Consider the following 18003-nt stretch of genomic DNA (forward strand, 5'->3'; position numbering starts at 1 on the left):
GGGCAAGAAAGTAATAACACAGGAACAAAGTACCAAAGGGGTGTAAAGTAAAAGAGGGAGAGCTACAAAGGTATAGATCAGTAATGATTGGTGGATAGATTAGGGTGGGCTGTGTCTGTCAAACCTACATTTTCCCTCTCTTCATATGTCAAGCTTTTTTCTTCCCTCTATTGTTCATGACAATAAGATTGTTGATTGCATAGCAAAGTGTTGTCAACAGTGGGGCTGTTCATTTGGAGAATATAAATGTATGAAGCTGGCAGATATCATACCTCATCATTGTATTTATGTCATGGTGATAGATCTTCAAGCGGAACAGTAGTAGTTCTTTCTGCTGAAAATGAAATACCGTAATAGCCCTAGCTCCTGTGTCATGTTGCAGTGAAATGCATTGTGGCTTACTAGGAGGTACGAGTTATGGACGCTGAAGCCATGCTGAGGTAGTTGGTTAGCATCTTATCTTAGGCTACTCTGATCTCTAGCTGCTTGACTTTTTTTGCTTATTTTATGTGTCAATTTTTTTTTTTTATTTGCAAGTGTTTTGTACTGTTTCTTCTTCCACTCTCATCTTGGGTTCAAGGGACTCTGAAGTTATTTGTTGTAAGAAGCTGTGTTTTTCCATATTTGATGGCGACTACAAGAAAAATAAGAACCAAAGCAGCAAAATGAGATATTTTGTTGTGATTTTTATCAGTGTCGCTGATGATGCTAAACTGGGTGGTGAGACAGACATGTCAAAAGGAAGAGACGTCTTACAGAGACACCTGGACAGGCTGGAACAGTGGGCAAGCAAGAACTGTATGAAGTTTAACAAAGACAAGTACAAAGTGTTGCACCTGGGATGACATAACCAGAGAGCCCAGTACAGGCTTGGATCTCTGTGTCTGGGGAGCAGCCCTGCTGGAGGGGACCTGGGAGTCCTGGTGGACAACAAGCTGAACATGAGTGCAGAGCACTGCTTTAGCAACAGAGGCAAATCGGATCCTTGGCTGCACCCCGAGGGGTGTTACTAGCAGATACAGAGATGTGATCGTCCCACTCAGCACTGGTTAGGCTACACCTGCAGTCGTGTGTCCAGTTCTGGTCCCTACAAGTCAAAAAAGACACAGACAGGATGGAGAGGGTCTAAAGGAGGCCACAAAGATAATCAAAGGGCTGGAAAACCTGCCCCATGAGGAAAGACTGAAGGAGTTAGTTTTCCCTCCCTGGAGAAGAGAAGGCTCAGGAGGGACCTAATGACAGTATTCCAGTTCTTAAAGGGCAGTGTCCTGGTTTGAGGCAGGCAGCTGCCAAGGGGACGGAGGCTCTCTCTTCACAAGGAGCCACATGGAGAAGACAAGGGCCAATAGATAAAAGTTGCACTGGGAGAGGTTTCCTCCCAATATAAGAAAGAAATTTTTTTACAGTGAGAACAGTCACTGGAACAACCTCCTCAGGGATGTGGCAGCATCTCCATCACTGGAGGTTTTCAAGATGTGACTTGGACAGGGTGCTAGATAATATCATCTAGGCTTCCTTTCCTACTGAAGGTTGGACCAGACGACCTTTTGAGGTCCCTTCAAGCCTGGATTGTTCTATGTTTCTGTGAATTTTTGTTAGTTTACAGACATTAATGCTGACTAATGGGGGGGGGGGGGGATGTGTGAAAATAGCATTTTTAGGTAAATGTATATATTTCAAAAGTTGCAGGTAGAAATACTGTTCTCATTGCTAGATTCATGTTAACTGGAAGCATTTGTATTCTTTCAGTCACAGAATTTGATGAAATTCAAATGAGTGCTTTTGACAGTCAAACCACAGTACTTTCCTGGAGCAGTTCAGCCTTGATTTGAACGAGTATACATTTAGCAACCACATTGGATGACTTTAAAAAAAAAAATTAAAAGAAAATTTAAAAAAAAAGTGCTTGAGCATGAGGATATAAGTAGGAAATAATACCAAAACACATGCAGCCCATCCACTGGAACAGAAAAATAATGAACAAAAGAAAACTTAATTCTGGGGCGTGACAAGATGATGTGAGGTGTTGAGTGCAATGGACACAGAACCTTCTGTTATTTGACATTCAGCTGCAAAACTAAGGAATTTTGCTACTATCCATTCATGTTTCCCTTTTAATATACATAACATTGCTACCTGAGGAGTTAATACTATTTTCCTAATACTAGCACAACAAAACTTGTGGGACAAGAAGGTGATGGGAGCTGGAAATTGGGAGCAAGAACCTAGACTGTAAGAATGGAGAGATGAAGGGTAGAAAAATGGAGAAATCTAGTCCTCTGTCATATAGTTATAGTCACTATAACCACCTTATATTAGAACTGTTAAGCTTTGAAGAGGTATACATAGCCTGTGGTTTCTTGTATTCATCTTTCTATAACTGTTTATCAAAACTCCCAATCCCTATTCCTCTATTAAAAAAAAAGTCTCATCTTAGAAGAAAAAGAGGATTTTATAATTGGTCAAGTATCATCCATTTAGCTTTACTTATGGTAGCATTTAAACAAACAGGTTGGTGCATTAAATGCAAGATGATGCATGGTCATCAAGTTCTACAGTGAAACTTGAAGAAGTTCCTTCTGTTTTTATGGTGTTTTATGTCAAGAAAATAAATGTTTAAAGAATTTTTCAGTTTAGAAAGATGTTACACTTTTAAAGAGTTTTGGTTTCAGTGTTGCTGTTTTGGTGTTTAGTTTTTTTTTTTAAAGCAAAATTTAAATTCTTAAATCAATAAATAAAATAAATATATACTGAGGACTGTAACTCTTCTGTGTTGGAGAAATTCCCCAGTATGTGCACAACAATACAACTCTTACTCTGTTTTCATGGTAATAAACAGCACTGCAAACAAACGGTTTGTCAGAAGGAACTTTTACATCTCATAAGATCTTTATGAAGTCATTTACAATTTTTTTGGTGTTCTTTTTGTAAACAAATAGCTCTCTATTTTGGAAGTTGTGCAATATTTCCATTCAATTTTTTTTCAATGAGTTAATTCATTCCTCAATATTTTAGCAAGTCAAAGTCAGTTTTTTACATACTTTGGACTTTCATATGAATCTTACAAATTCACTCCCAGTCGGAGAAAATGACAAGTTTGTCTTGTGGTAAGGAGCCTGTTAGTTCATCACAGTTCCTAGGTACTTCCAATAATTGTGTTCTTACCATCAACAGTGCTATGAGAAATTCAGTTATGAAACAAATCATAAAGTATATGTACAAAAGCTTTTTCTCTTTTTTTTTTTTTAATCAAGACATTACGTAATTTTGATGATTCTGACACTGCCTGGCTTTTGTCTGTGTTTAGGGAATGTGTTACCCTAATTGCTCAGAGGAAACTAATGTAAGTATGTGTCTGTTTACTGAGTGCTGTCTTTTGAAAACAAGATTTTAATAGGGTTATTTTTCTTCAATATCTTTAGCATTTGCCCTTGCTGAGTTGATTGACAATTCTCTGTCAGCTACATCCCGAAATACTGGTATTCGGAGCATACAGATAAAATTGGTAAGGCAGAAATATTTCCCTTTTTTTTCAGGTGTAGCTTGCGTTATCTTTTTTTTTTTTTTTCTGGTACTCCTTGTTTTTTGTTTTTTGTTTTTTTTTTCCCCTAAACAGTTATTTGATGACTCCCAAGGAAAACCAGCCGTTGCTGTGATCGATAATGGAAGAGGAATGACTTCTAAACAGCTTAACAACTGGGCTGTATATAGATTGTCAAAGTTTACAAGACAAGGTGACTTTGAGAGGTTAGAAAGTTTTAATCATTTTTACAACAATTAGCTAACTCTGCGAAGGTTAATGGAATATCATTTTAAGACATATCTCTATACTAACACTTAGCTTAAACCTGTCATTCTATTATTATGTATAAATAAACACGTATTTTTTGGAGGTAGGAAACAGAATCTTCATAACACAAAACTGGTCTTTCAGTGTTATGATACTGTGATAATATTTTTTTTTTATTCTCGTGTCCTTTTCTAAGCTGTCTTTGACTTGCCTGCATACAGTAAGGGGGGCATTCTGTGTTCTGCAGAGGGCTTTTTATAGTGTATTCAACTGTTACCTGAAAGCCTTTCAGTAGTGCATTAAGCAGTGTATTCAGTATCTGATGTGCTACTGGAATAACAGATACAGGCTTTTGGTTTAGGGTTTCCTTTTTTGGTTTTTTTTTTTTTGTACCTTAATTGTCTGCAATGTAGTGCAAAATTATACCTGAAGATGTCTGTGGTTTTTTGAAGGAGGCTATGCAAAGTAAATGTTTTGCATTTAAAGAAGAAAGTGGAGGTTTATGGTGGGTTTTGCTACTTAAATGAATTAATTTTACAGTTTTGAATCTATTCCCAAGGAATCTTCCACCTCCACAGACAGACTTAACCCTAGTGTAGAGAGTTCCAGAGAAGCAGTTACGTAAGTTCTCGAGCTTTAGTCGCTTTTTAAATACCTTAAGCCTAGGACAGTAAATATGGAGATGAGGATCACAGCCTCAATCCTAACCAGTTTGTGCTGTGAAAAAACAGTGTAGAATGTAATGGGGCAGTGGAAAGTAATAATATAACTGAGGAGAAGTTTTCTTGCATTGGAAGCATCTCCAAATAGAATGACTGATATCTATCAAACAAATGGAGATAAGTGATTCTGGGCCATCTAGTCATTTGTAAAGAAATTCACTGCTTTTTGAAATTGCTGTAGGTGAATTTAGTAACAGTAGAAATGTATAGTATTTTTAAGCTACAGGTTTAAACTGTGGGTTGATACCATTCAGTGGGAGGATATCTGTAAATTACACCAGGATACCTATCTACACCTTGTTTTCATTGTGGACTGCTATGATTTAAAAACAGATGTTTGTCTTACTATTTGCTTAAACTATGTAAGACTGGTCATCCATCAAAGCTGACTTGAAAGACATGGAATTTAACTACTGATGAAATATGTAGTCTCTTTAAGACTGGCATAGTTGGCTGACTTTATTTCTCATTTTGACTCAAAAGTATTTCTATGAAAGGATGATGTCAGAAAGATCAGGCTTGCTTTGTAATCCATTTTCATTTGCAGCAGCTTCACAGCTAATACCTTGCCATGGTCGAAGGGAGAACATTGAGGGTTTTGCCATTTACCTTCTACCATCAAAACTGTGTCTAATTGCTGTTACTGCAGTACCTATCGCACAGACCTGTTGATCATGTCCCTGTTGAAGTTTCTTTTTCTATCAGATTCTCCCTGCCAAATAGTGTTCCCTCTTTCATCTGAACTTCAGCATAAAAAGATTGTACATACATAGCAATAAGCAAAAGAGTTTCATATGAAAAAGTTGAACTTGTATGATTTAATAAGATTTGGTGTGCTAGAAGGGACAGAAATGTCTTACAAGATGACTTGGAAAAAGAGATAATTTGTCATCATCCTTTTAAAAATAATACATCAAGAATTTTAGGCACAAACATTTATATGTTGCAAATGTAATATGTCTAAAGTGAAGGATTTTGAACAAAGTGACTGCAGTAAGAATTTAATACAAGCTGTTTAGATCAGAAGTTTCTTTTTAATTTTTTTTAATTACATTTGTCTTGAGAAAACTTATTAAAGCCACTTTTACTCTCAGTGATCATTCAGGATATGTACGCCCTTTGCCAGTGCCTCGTAGTTTAAATAGTGATATCTCATATTTTGGAGTTGGAGGCAAACAAGCAGTGTTCTTCGTTGGACAGTCTGCCAGAGTAAGTAAATGTCAATCTTTTATCAAATCATTTTTACATAAGCAGATTGTTATTATCCTAGCTTTTTATCACAGCATTAAACTATTTTATTATATTCATTTTAAATCTTATTTTGATTTTTAAATACTGTTTCTTTAATAAAAACAGATGATAAGCAAACCTGCAAATTCTCAGGATGTTCATGAACTTGTCCTTTCTAAAGAGGATTTTGAAAAGAAGGAGAAAAACAGAGAATCAATATATAGTGGATACATTCGAAACAGAAAGGTAAATAGCCTTAATGCTTTCTTCTTTTTAATTGAAAGCCTTTACCAGGTTAACATGATTTCACTGTATAATATTCTTGTAATACTTGTCTGGTGATATCTTTATGAATCATTTGCACTCTGGAGTCTCTGGAGTGTAAAAGGAAGTAATGGGAAACTTGAAGACACTATATCATAAGGCTTTATTTGTATTTGATTCTTTTTTCAGTTTAGCTTAAAGGACAGAAATGCCATATAGTTTGACAAATCAGGTTAAGAAAAATAGTTTAAAATACCTTTCTAAGAACAGCAATTGTCTTGCTATGTATGAATCAAAGAAAAATGTCCATTTTCTGAGGTAGTAAGGAAGAAATAAGGGAAGCAAGCTGTGCTTAAGTAGAAAAACTAACCTGCATATGGGAGAAAAGTACAGACAGATCAACAAAACTCAGTGGTTTCACAAATCTCCACTAATTTTGTAAAATAAATTAACTGTTTCGTTGAAAAGTAAAATGAACAGTCCTGATGTTTTTAATGAAGTAGTAAATCTTAAGAAAAAAGCTGTAAGATAAGGAGGAAGACCAAAAAGAACTGTTATTTGGACACTTTTAAGCAAGGGGATAAAGACATAGATGTAGTTAAGGGTGCTGATGGGAGCATAAGTGGGTGCTGTGTATGATGAGGTAATCAGATCTTGATTATAGCCTGTGTCTTGAGGGTTGTATCAGAATTCTTGGTCTTCTGTATGTGTTTGAAAGGAACAGAAGGTGAATAAGCTTTTTATCATGCCAGTCTTGGCTTGGTGACTTGCAACAAAGAATGAATTGTCAGAAATGTACAAGTTTTGGTTTTAATCTGTACGCAATATAGATGAGAAGGTAGAGTCACAGAAATAAAAACCAAAAATAAAAGCAAACAAAATCTGTCTTTTGTAGAGGGCAGAAATGCTTTTTTTCCCCATTTGATGTTAAAAAGGGAGGGTGGGAGATAGAAAAGTAGAAAATAAGTTAATAGACATTAGTTTCATGAAACTGGCAGAATGAGATACATAGATACTACTGAAGAATTCAAGAAGGTGTTACAATCAACTGTTCAAAAAGTTGTGATGATACATAAAACGAAAGTGAAGATATATAAAATGATGGAGTTAAAAAAATTTGCCAGTAACGCTCTGTTAGAGGTAAAAAATAACTTGTAAATATCCAAGAGGGAAGAGATTATGTGAAGCACTCAAGTGATAGAAGAATAACCCAACAAGTGTGGAGATAAAGGGTGGACAATTCGGGTCTAAGAAATTTTTACAAATCATTGAAATAGCCAGGCCAGTTTGTCATATTGATGTGAAATTAAATGTGTGAATTTTTCTCTTGAATGTCTTGAAAAATGGTCTGCAGTGCACCATTTACAGTTAGCTAGGAGATGTGTCCTTTCACCAACTCGGTGATGTGTTTCCTTTTTGCCTGTTTTTCTGCAAAACAAGGCATGAAGCTGCATTTACTACAGCATGGAAAAGCATATCTTCTCTGTTGTACCAATTGTTTGCAATTGCTATGAAGATCTGCATCTTTGTATTAAAAATAGCTTCTTTTCTGGATGTACCAAATATAAAGGATTATCCGCTGGTCCAACATGAAGTGTGACATCAACCACTGTGTTTCTATGCAGCTTAGAAACCTCCTGTCATAATAGTAAAGTGCATCCATGCAGGAAAAACAATCAGTACTTTCTGGAATCAGGAATTTCTTTTTCTATGAGACTACTGGATATTTCAGCTGAAACTGAGGATTTGCCATTTCTCTTTGACAGCAAAAGCATGTTTCTTCCACTTCATTTTCTGTTATAGAAAGCAGCCTATCCATTTAAAAGCAAATAGGTTTTTTTCTGGCTTGGTTTTCTTAAAAAAGACTTATGTCTTGTGCACATAATAGTAACTTTTGATGAATGAGAGAACATGGATATCATACAGTGCCACATTAAACATGATTAAATGCATTTCTAGACTGAACACTTCAAATGCTGTGATGAAAGTGAGTTGAAAATGAACTGGATCAGGGATGTCAGAGTCTCAGTTTGTTGACTTTAATTTGGAAGCTTTTATTTTATGCATTAATCCTTTGTGATATTTAGCATCATGTGTTCTGTATTATTTTCCTTTCTGTTTTTTAATCCCTTTGAAAGCTGATGGGAGTTCAGCAAGTCAGTTTACGTTCCTGCTTTTATTATTTTGCTCTTTTTGTAGCCATCTGACTCTACTCACATCACAAGTGACGATGAAAGATTTCTTCATAGTCTAATATTAGAAGAAAGGGATAAAGAGAGTTTCACAGCAGTTGTCATTACAGGTGTACAACCAGATCATATGCAGTACTTGAAAAACTACTTTCATCTGTGGACAAGACAGCTGGCGTAAGTTGGTGATTTAAAAGATTTGATTTAAAAGTGGACTACTAACAAAGTCAGATAATTATGAATGACTTCCTCTTTGTACTTGATCATTGGCTTTATTGCTGTTAAGGCTGTTGTTAACGTATTTTCTTGATGCCACAATTAGTCTTCCTAGCTAATTATGGACACTACCACAACTGAATGGGGCCCCCCATCCAAAGAAAGATCTTTACAAACATCAGTTTCAGTGTGACTGGATAATTGATACATAATTATCCAATCTAATTATTAATAAACCTATTCAATTTAATAGTTATATTATTAATGTAATAATTAGATATCTAATTATTAACAACTTGATAAGTTACTTTTCTCACAGCTGTGCTCCTGACCTTGATATCTAGTTTTGTATTTAGATTGTTTTTCTTATTATTAATAATATTTATTAATATTAATTATTAATAAACACAGTCCACTTATTAGTTACATTATTAATGTCATAATTAGATATCTAATTATTAATAACTTGGTACGTTACTCTTCTCACAGCTGTGCTCCTGACCTTGATATCTAGATTTGTATTTACAGATTGGGTTTTTTGCTTTTGTTTTTGGGGTGGGTTGTTTGGGGTCTTTTTAAACAACAACAATAAAAAAGAGGCTGTTGCTCCATCCCAGTTTAAGATGTAGAATGATACAAGATACTGTCAACTCAGTACTAGAGTAGTGTCATCAGTGGGCCTGCAGAGCCTGGAGATATGGATGTCTATGATACCTGTGAATCGTGTGGGCTTATCTGTTAAGATGATGGTTCTATTTGTGAATGTAAACTGAACTATGAAGTCACAGCCTACTTTTGAAATCTGGCAAACCATAGGACCTGATTTTCAAGCTATAAATTTATTTTTGTGTTACCCGTAATCTGATAATAATAGATAAAATGAGGATTAATATGAGGATTAGATAATACCTTATTATATGAAACAGCATTCAGTGTTGCATGTAAGAGATTGTGTCTGAAACCCTTTTTAACCTCATGAAAATGTAGGGGTACATCTACAGTGACAAACAACTTGGGTCCCTTGTTAGCTTCTAGGTGCTCTTCTTGTGAACACCCACACTTACGTGTGTGTGTTAGTTCATTCCAGCGATCTCTTGAAGTGAAAGAACTGCCTCCATTTGAGATGAAACCCAGATGCAATTATTCAAGTATATGCCCTGTAGCTATTACAGTAAAACCAATCAGATTTAGCTTCCCAGTGCTACACAATCCTACATCACAGTTTTAGCTGAAATGGCCTGTTCCCCCTCAAAAACTTCCGCATACCCTTCTGCCATGTCTTTTGCCATACGTGCATGATACCAGTTTCATTCTGCTTTAATGGACGGCAGCGCAGCCCTCATATTGTTTTGGATGCTTTGAAGTGGAGGGACAGAACATGAACTCCCAAAATAATTATGTCTTAAGGCCATGAGAGCATCTTTTGAAGTCTGGAAGAAATGCAGACAAAATGCTAAGTAGTTTGGACATACCAGTCTGCTCTGAAGTCCTGAGCAATGAGACCATGAGGAGCTTTTGTCTGGGAACCAAGATTTCTACTTGCAGGTGCATTTAACTTCCTTCACGCATTCAGTCCCACTGACTTGTATTATCTCATTTTTCTGCAACCAACCAACTTGAGGCTTAAGGACTCAATCTTTGAAGTTGGAAGAATTGGCTAGATTGCTAAAAAGTTGAAGTGAAATGGAATTAAGTTCCTCGGTTTTATCAAACTTCATATTTCTATGAAAATAATTAATCTGTCTGATGGTGTGAATTTTTGGGGGTTTCTTAAATGAGCATAAATACCATTAGAAAATAATACTTAAAAAAAAAATTCTAGTAAGTGGATCGCATACATGACTGCTGCCTATATTCAAATGAGGTATCTTTACTTTTTTGTAAATAAGAATAGTGATTGTTTGTTAAATGTTTCTTTTACTGTTAGATGATCAATACAAAACTGGTATCAGAAACAATGTGTGGAAAGCTTTTTGGGCTCTACTTCTTTTTAATCTCCAGAGCACAGAACAAATTACAGTAGTCTTACTAGTTTGCAGTTTGATGTAAAGGGTCTGTAACCATGTAACAATCATAATTTTTTTCACTTACGTATTATTTTCCAATTTGTAATAATACATAAGTATATTACAATTATTTTATCAAAAAATTGATCCTAATATGATTGTGCATGAAGGAGATGAGAGTTGAAAGGAGTGAAAAGGAGTCATTCACTCCCTTTAGTAAATCTTCTGTGCCAGATATACATGTTGACATGGAGTTGATTTATAACAATGCAATGAACCGGTTATATTTTAATAAAAATATGAGTTTATTTAGATTTTTGAAAATTATAATGTGCAATTTGTTAATTTCACTTCCTGAGATTTATTATTCATTTAAAATGTATTTCAGACATATCTATCACTATTACATCCATGGACCAAAAGGAAATGAAACTAATGCTGTAACAAAAGATGTAAGCCCTTTCAACAACATTGACATCGAGGTAGGAGGTTTTATATTTATTAGTCAAAATTCTTTGATGGCAACTTATTTCATATTGTGACTGTTTCTCTTTAATCATGGATTTTGAACTACAGTAGCATTTTAAGATATATATGTGATTTAATTTTTTAAAAGTAATACTATTTATTATTGCAGCATAGGAACGAATGCATTTTGCTAACAAGATGTATATCACAAATGTTAATTACTGGAGGGTTTTTTGGTCTAAGGAAAATCAACTTGTGTTATTTTTTCCCAGATTTCAATGTTTGAAAAAGGAAAAGTACCAAAGATTGTCAATCTTAGGGAGATCAAAGATGACATGCAGACATTGTATATAAATACTGCAGCGGATAGTTTTGAGTTTAAGGCACATGTTGAAGGAGAAGGTATAGTGGAAGGCATCATCCGATATCATCCCTTCCTGTATGATAAAGAAACATACCCTGATGATCCATGTTTTCCATCAAGTGAGTGAAATGTTTTGCTGCTTATCAGTCCTATTATAGACAATCCTACTACTCTAAATGTTTTAATGAAATAGAAACCAGAACAATTTAAATTGAAGTGTAAATTACTATCTAATTTGGGTTGTGGTGGAACAGAAAAGTTCACATCCTTTTGGATGAACAAATCCTGTGAACATATTGGCTGTTGTGGTAACTCATTCACGTAAACCTGATCTTTGACATTAACGCCATCTGATTTCAAACTATAAACTCTTAGGGAATGCAGTCTGATTGAAACATTTCCACTTTCCTGACTGTTACATCTTTGCTCTGAGAAAGAAATTAAATACCAGCAGTTTGATTCAAGAGATTCTAACATAGGGAATACAACAGAGAACAACATGTAGTCTAAGTCCTTAATGTAAAATTTGTTTTATCCAGTCTTCATGAGTTCTCAGATGCTAGGGTTTTAAAATCATTTGTGTTGGTGATTTTTTTTGATAAAACGAATCTTGAGTTTAATTGTGACAAGATTTTAAGGTATTAGAAGAACATCAGTTGAAACTAAGACGAAAAAGTAATATTTATTCAAACTTGAAGTTTGCAGACTCACTAATATTATTCAATCTCTGTTTAAAATTTTTTCTTAGCTTCGTTTAGGTTTTTCTGCTCAGTATTTCTCAAACAGAAAAAAATATTTCCTAATATTGTATATACCTAGCTTGATATCATGTATACTGCTACTGTGCCTAACTTAATAAGTATAGATTATCCTGAATTTAGACTGCTCTGGTTTTTGATATTATAGTAGTTTTTAAAAGAAATTTATTCATGGAGACTGTCTTCTTTTTAATCAAGAACTAAACGATGATGATGATGACGACTGCTTTATAGTGGAAAAGGGGGCCAGAGGAAAACGGCCTATTTTTGAATGTTTTTGGAATGGAAGGTTAATACCATACACAACTGTGGAAGAGTAAGTTGGTAATCTGTTTCTACGGTGTAACCAGTCTGTTTCTATAATCTCATTATAAAAAATGATTTTAATGTCTCTCTGCTTTTTTTTTTTAAGTTTTGACTGGTGCGCTCCTCCAAAGAAGAGAGGATTGGCACCAATTGAATGCTACAACAGAATTTCTGGTGCATTATTTACCAATGATAAGTTCCAGGTCAGCACAAACAAACTCACTTTCATGGATCTGGAGCTGAAGTTGAAAGATAAGAATACTCTGTTCACAAGAATCTTCAATGGACAGGTAATAATTTTATCCTATTAAGTATTTCTTCGTGGCAAAGTTCAATGCGTATGATGTAGAAAACTTTACTCGCTCGTCGATTGTTCGCATCACTGAATATTGCCTGGTTTCAGAAGAACTTTCACATTGGACACTTCTGCAGGAAGTTGTAGCAGACATTTCTCTCAGTTTTAGTGAGTAGTAAAGCTGACTCTTTAGATCTGAAAAAATAAGAATTAGTCTTGTTCCTTTTATTTTCTTAAACAATGACTTTATCTAGTTGTTATATGACAGTTTTTGTGGAAAGGTCCTCTTCACAGAGGAATATGGGTGCTGGGGGAAACACTTGCTCTGGCCTGAAGTAGCGCTTCCAAGCTGAAGAATCCATTTATTTTTTTGAGTACAGTATTGCTGTACTCTTATAATTGTTCATGCTCCTGAAATTGTCAGATTTAAATTTTGTAATACGTTAAGAGTATGTATTTGTTTTGTAATCTTTTTATAGGAGCAGCGAATGAAAATTGACAGAGAATTTGCTTTGTGGCTCAAAGACTGTCATGAAAAATATGACAAACAGATAAAATTCACAGTCTTTAAAGGAATAACTACACGTACTGATTTACCATCCAAAAGAATGCAGAGCCCTTGGGCAACGTATGCTGCAATAGAGTGGGATGGGAAAACATACAAAACTGGCCAGCTGGTAAGTTAGTTGCCCGCTGATGTTGGGGCTTGGTTTGTTTGTTTTGTAATAGAGCATTTGAACTCTAAAAACCAAATACTATACATTTGATGCAGAAGTAATGTATTGACATTAATTGTTGTCTTCTCTTTGCAGGTGAAAACTGTTAAGACTCTTCCAATATTCTATGGAAGTATTGAGAAATTTTTTTTGTATGGAGACCACGATGGGGATATATTTGCCACAGGAGGAGAGGTTCAAATTGCTTTGGTAAGACAAATATAAAGGATTCACACACCTACTATGCTTATGGAATCTTTAAACATAATCCTGGGTCAGACTTATTTAAATGACTTGTTGAAAATATGGTATTTTTTGAGATTCAGCAATCTAGAAATAATCAAACTGCTTAGTTACGTTAGTTTTAATGTGAATATATTACAATTATTATTCATGATCAATGATCTGATTTACCAAATTTTGCATATGAAATAAAGTATCATACTTGGTATCAGTAGTGTGTTGTGCATCCATTCTTAACATTGTGATTTCAGCAAATTTTAGAATAGTGTCTTGTGGTGTCACCAGGTAGCATTTGTTAGCATATTGCATTGTGTCTGTGTCCACTTGTCTAGTCCCATAATAGAGAGGCATTTCTTCTCTCACATATTATAATCTGGCTGTTTATAACTGCACTCAATTGTTTTTCAGGAACCTCAGGCGTTGTATGGTGAAATGAAAGTTATTCCAATCTCAAAACTTGACAGAACAGTGTCTGAAAAAGCTGTTAAAAAATACATAGAGGATGAAATGGCAAGGTAAGCACTAAATTGTAGTAAGTATTTACTTGTGGAGTTCCTCATAACAGTTTTAGTATTTCTTCAGGAAAAAAAAAAAAGTTCAGTTTTATTTCCAAGTGGAAAAGCAGTCAATGTAGGGGAAAAAAAAATTCTAAACCAAGGAGAATTAGTTTGGGGTTGTTTTGGTTTTGTTTTTGTTTTTTTTTTTTCCAAAAAAAGAGCTTCATGTATATTCTATTTAAGATAAATCACCCTGGTTTTTAACTCACAGTAAAACTGTTCATTCTTTCTTTTTCACTAGACTTCCTGACAAATTATCGGTAACGTGGCCTGAAGGAGATGAGTTATTACCAAATGAAACGAGATTTGCTGGTACACCAATAGGTATATTTTTTCTTCCAAATACTAAAAAGTAAAATGTCGATTTAAAAATACTTTATGCACTTTTGTTAAAAAAACCAAACATACAGAAATATCCAATCACTTATAATACACAGCCTATTTTAAAAGTCCATCACTTTTCCTTTTAAATACAGGAGCGTTAAGAATAGAAATTTTGAATAAAAAAGGAGAAGCAATGCAAAAACTTCCAGGTACAAGCCACGGAGGTTCAAAGAAACTTCTTGTTGAACTCAAGGTTATTTTACATTGTAAGTATTTCAGTATATTTAACCGAGTCTTTATTATTTTAAAAATGTATACTGTATTTCTTTGTGTGTATACATATAATGCATATTGGAGTTTGTTAGATGGATGTAGCTGTTAATTTTAGGGACAGTGTCCCATCAGAGCATGTAGTAATGCAAAGCTGCATTTCCTGAAATGACAATTTCTTCAATGCCAAATGTTTCATGTCTTAATGCTATATTATAATTACATCTTCCGTCACATGTAAGGAGGCCCTGTCAGTTCCAGGGTGTTTACTTAATATGTGTAAGAACATGGATGCTTAAAATGGATAACGTTTCTGTAATTAATATAGCAATTCATGTGAGCTGCATAAAAGTAGGGACCAGACTTGTTTAGTAGCTGATGTAAAGTCACTTCAGATTTTTAAAAATGAAGTTTCTTCTGTGTTACTGTTTTGTGGTTTCCATTTATGGGTGCTTTACTTGATATTCTTACATTGCACATGTTGAAGAATTACATTCTTTCCAAGGCAACTGAAATTATTCAGTTGTATGTTCAACACAGAATTAGAACACTAAATTTTCTGAAAACTCTAATCCTGCACATGTCAAAACATATCTGAAATTAATTGAAACTTAGTTTTGTTTGCCTTGTTTCTCTGCATATACAACAGGAAAATCCTATTCCTTTAGCTGATAAGAGTTGTAAAAACATTTCTCAAGCACTGGATTTACTGAAGTGATATATGTCAGAGGAAACCACATTGGAAGTATCTTAGCTTCAGTTTAGTATACATGTCATAAGATTACAGATGATGTTTTAATCATAGAATCATTCAGGTTGGAAAAGACCCTTCGGGATCATTGAGTCCAACCATCAGCCCTACTCTACAAAGTTCTCCCTTACACCATATCCCTTAACACCACATCTAAACGAGTCTTAAACACATCCAGGGATGGTGATTCCACCACCTCCCTGGGCAGCCTATTCCAGTGTCTGACCACTCTTTCTGTGAAGAATTTTTTCCTAATGTCCAGCCTAAACCTACCCTGTTGCATCTTGAAGCCATTCCCTCGTGTTCTATCGCTAATTACCTGTGAGAAGAGACCAGCACCAACCTCTCCACAATGTCCTTTCAAGTAGTTGTAGAGAGTGATGAGGTCTCCCCTCAGCCTCCTCTTCCTCAAACTAAACAGTCCCAGCTCCTTCAATCGCTCCTCATAAGATTTATTCTCCAGGCCCTTCACCAGCTTCGTTGCCCTCCTCTGCACTCGCTCCAGCACCTCGATATCTCTCTCGTATTGAGGTGCCCAGAACTGGACACAATACTCAAGGTGTGGCCTCACCAGTGCTGAGTACAGGGGGACAATCACCTCCCTACTTCTGCTGGTCACACTATTTCTAATACAAGCCAGGATGCCATTGGCCCTCTTGGCCCCCTGGGCACACTGCTGGCTCATGTTCAGCTGCTTGTCAATTAGAACCCCCAGGTCCTTTTCTGCCAGGCAGCTCTTCCAGCCACACTTCCCCAAGCCTGTAGCAATGCATGGGGTTGTTGTGGCCCAAGTGCAGGACCTGGCACTTGGCCTTGTTGAAGCTCATACCATACCATTAGCATTGGCCCATCGGTCCAGTCTATCCAAGTCTCTCTGTAGAGCCTCCCTGTCCTCATGCAGATCAACACTCCCGCTTAACTGGGTGTCATCTGCGAACTTACTGATGATACACTATGTCCTTATCAAGGTCATCAATAGAGATGTTAACAGAAATGGCCCCAACACAGAACCCTGGGGAATACCACTTGTGACTGGCTGCCAGCTGGATTTAACTCCATTGACCACCACTCTTTGGGACCACCCATCCAGCCAGTGCTTGATCCAGCAGCCCATATGCTCATCCAGGCCATGTGCAGCCAGTTTTTCCATGAGAATTCTGTGGGGGACAGTGTCAAATGCTTTTCGAAAGTCTAGGCAGACAATATCCACAGCCTTTCCCTTATCCAATAATCTGCTCATCTTGTCACAGAAGGAGATCAGGTTCATCAGGCAGGACCTGCCTTTCATAAACGCGTGCTGACTAGGCCTCATCCCCTGGTTGTCCGTTATGTGACTTGTAATGGCACCTGTTGCGTGGCAGCTGTCTGCTGTGCATGTCCGTTGTCCAAGGTAATGAGTGTACTGGGGCATAAAGAGGTTGGAATTGAAAAAACGTGTTCACATAATACAGATTATCAGATTATATTTGCCAACAGCCTGGGTGACAAATCAGTGTTTTGCAACATTAACCAAGGTAGACCATCCTGACTTCAGGATGTATAAACTTGAAAGAGGCACAGTGTTTCTGTTGTTGTGTTTTGTCAGCGTTGTTGCTAGCAGAAATAAAACTTAAGTTTTCCCTTTACCTCCAGTCACTGAAAAGTATCTTCAGACTTTCACGTCTCCTGAACACTTTGATTCATTGATGGAAATTTGTATTTATAACTGTTTTTACAGCCCTCCTATGTTAACATTTGTCTCTAGTCAATTTAGGAGTCACCAGTGTAATTCTCCCTGTTCTGCACCAGAACACTGAGTAAGTCCTGTAAGTGACAGTTTGGGCATGGCATACCTGTCAAACTCAAACCCCTAGTCTTTCTTATATAAAGCTCTCATTTGTACTGAAGTGGTTACACCCTTATGAAGGCCAACAGCAAACTTCTTATAATGTACAAAAAGTTTGTCTTCTCTTTTTGAAGAGTGGAATACCTGGCAAAATGTACTGTGGACTGCCAAGAGGGTTGAGCTATGAGAAACTTCTTATCTGGTCTGTTACTGGGGAGCCTTATACAAGGTTCAGGGCAAAATTTGGGTTGAGAGAATGATGAAGTCGAGGGGTCCGGTGGGGATAAAAAGAGCTGGCAAAGGAAAGGGTGGGATAGCAGGAGAACGAGGCTGTGGGAAACTTCTTGTCTGGGCCATGGCAGGAGCACCTTGTCCAAGGTTTGAACAAGGGAAGCAAGGGCTGGCAAGATGGTTGGGATATCAGTTCTGGGAAAGTTTTTTTTCAAAGTCATGCCTGGGTGGTTCTTGTCTAAGGTGAGTCTGAAAAATAAGTATTTCCATCTCAGAAGAATATTTTTACATCACTCCTGATTACTCAATTAAATTGCAGGTACCTCTGTTAAAATACTCACGTAGGTTCTGTGGCAATAATGAGGTGTCTTTTCAGGTTTTTGAGCTGTTCAGCAAACTGTTTTTGTCACTAAAGTATTTATTTTAGAACTTAGTAGACAGTTCTTCTGACCGAGCAATTATCCTGGCATTTCCCTTC

At 36.1% G+C, this 18003-nt stretch overlaps 1 protein-coding gene across 2 annotated transcripts in view; it reads left to right on the plus strand.

Annotated features, from left to right (window-relative positions):
- SMCHD1 (structural maintenance of chromosomes flexible hinge domain containing 1) overlaps window positions 1-18003 on the plus strand; it is an 85370-nt gene that overhangs the window by 17148 nt on the left and 50219 nt on the right. Inside the window, exons 4-17 of one of the 2 annotated variants that reach the window (XM_054192680.1) lie at window positions 3423-3505; window positions 3617-3747; window positions 5607-5721; window positions 5869-5988; window positions 8206-8372; window positions 10806-10899; window positions 11158-11368; window positions 12206-12323; window positions 12420-12603; window positions 13088-13285; window positions 13421-13534; window positions 13976-14082; window positions 14366-14448; window positions 14601-14714. In XM_054192680.1, coding sequence (XP_054048655.1) covers window positions 3423-3505; window positions 3617-3747; window positions 5607-5721; window positions 5869-5988; window positions 8206-8372; window positions 10806-10899; window positions 11158-11368; window positions 12206-12323; window positions 12420-12603; window positions 13088-13285; window positions 13421-13534; window positions 13976-14082; window positions 14366-14448; window positions 14601-14714 — 1839 coding nt within the window. Of the gene's footprint in view, window positions 1-3422; window positions 3506-3616; window positions 3748-5606; window positions 5722-5868; window positions 5989-8205; window positions 8373-10805; window positions 10900-11157; window positions 11369-12205; window positions 12324-12419; window positions 12604-13087; window positions 13286-13420; window positions 13535-13975; window positions 14083-14365; window positions 14449-14600; window positions 14715-18003 lie in introns of those variants that run through there. The other variant, XM_054192681.1, reaches the window with a different exon arrangement.

The sequence above is a fragment of the Rissa tridactyla genome, chromosome 2, assembly GCF_028500815.1.
Source record: "Rissa tridactyla isolate bRisTri1 chromosome 2, bRisTri1.patW.cur.20221130, whole genome shotgun sequence".
NCBI classification, from domain to species: Eukaryota; Metazoa; Chordata; class Aves; order Charadriiformes; family Laridae; genus Rissa; species Rissa tridactyla.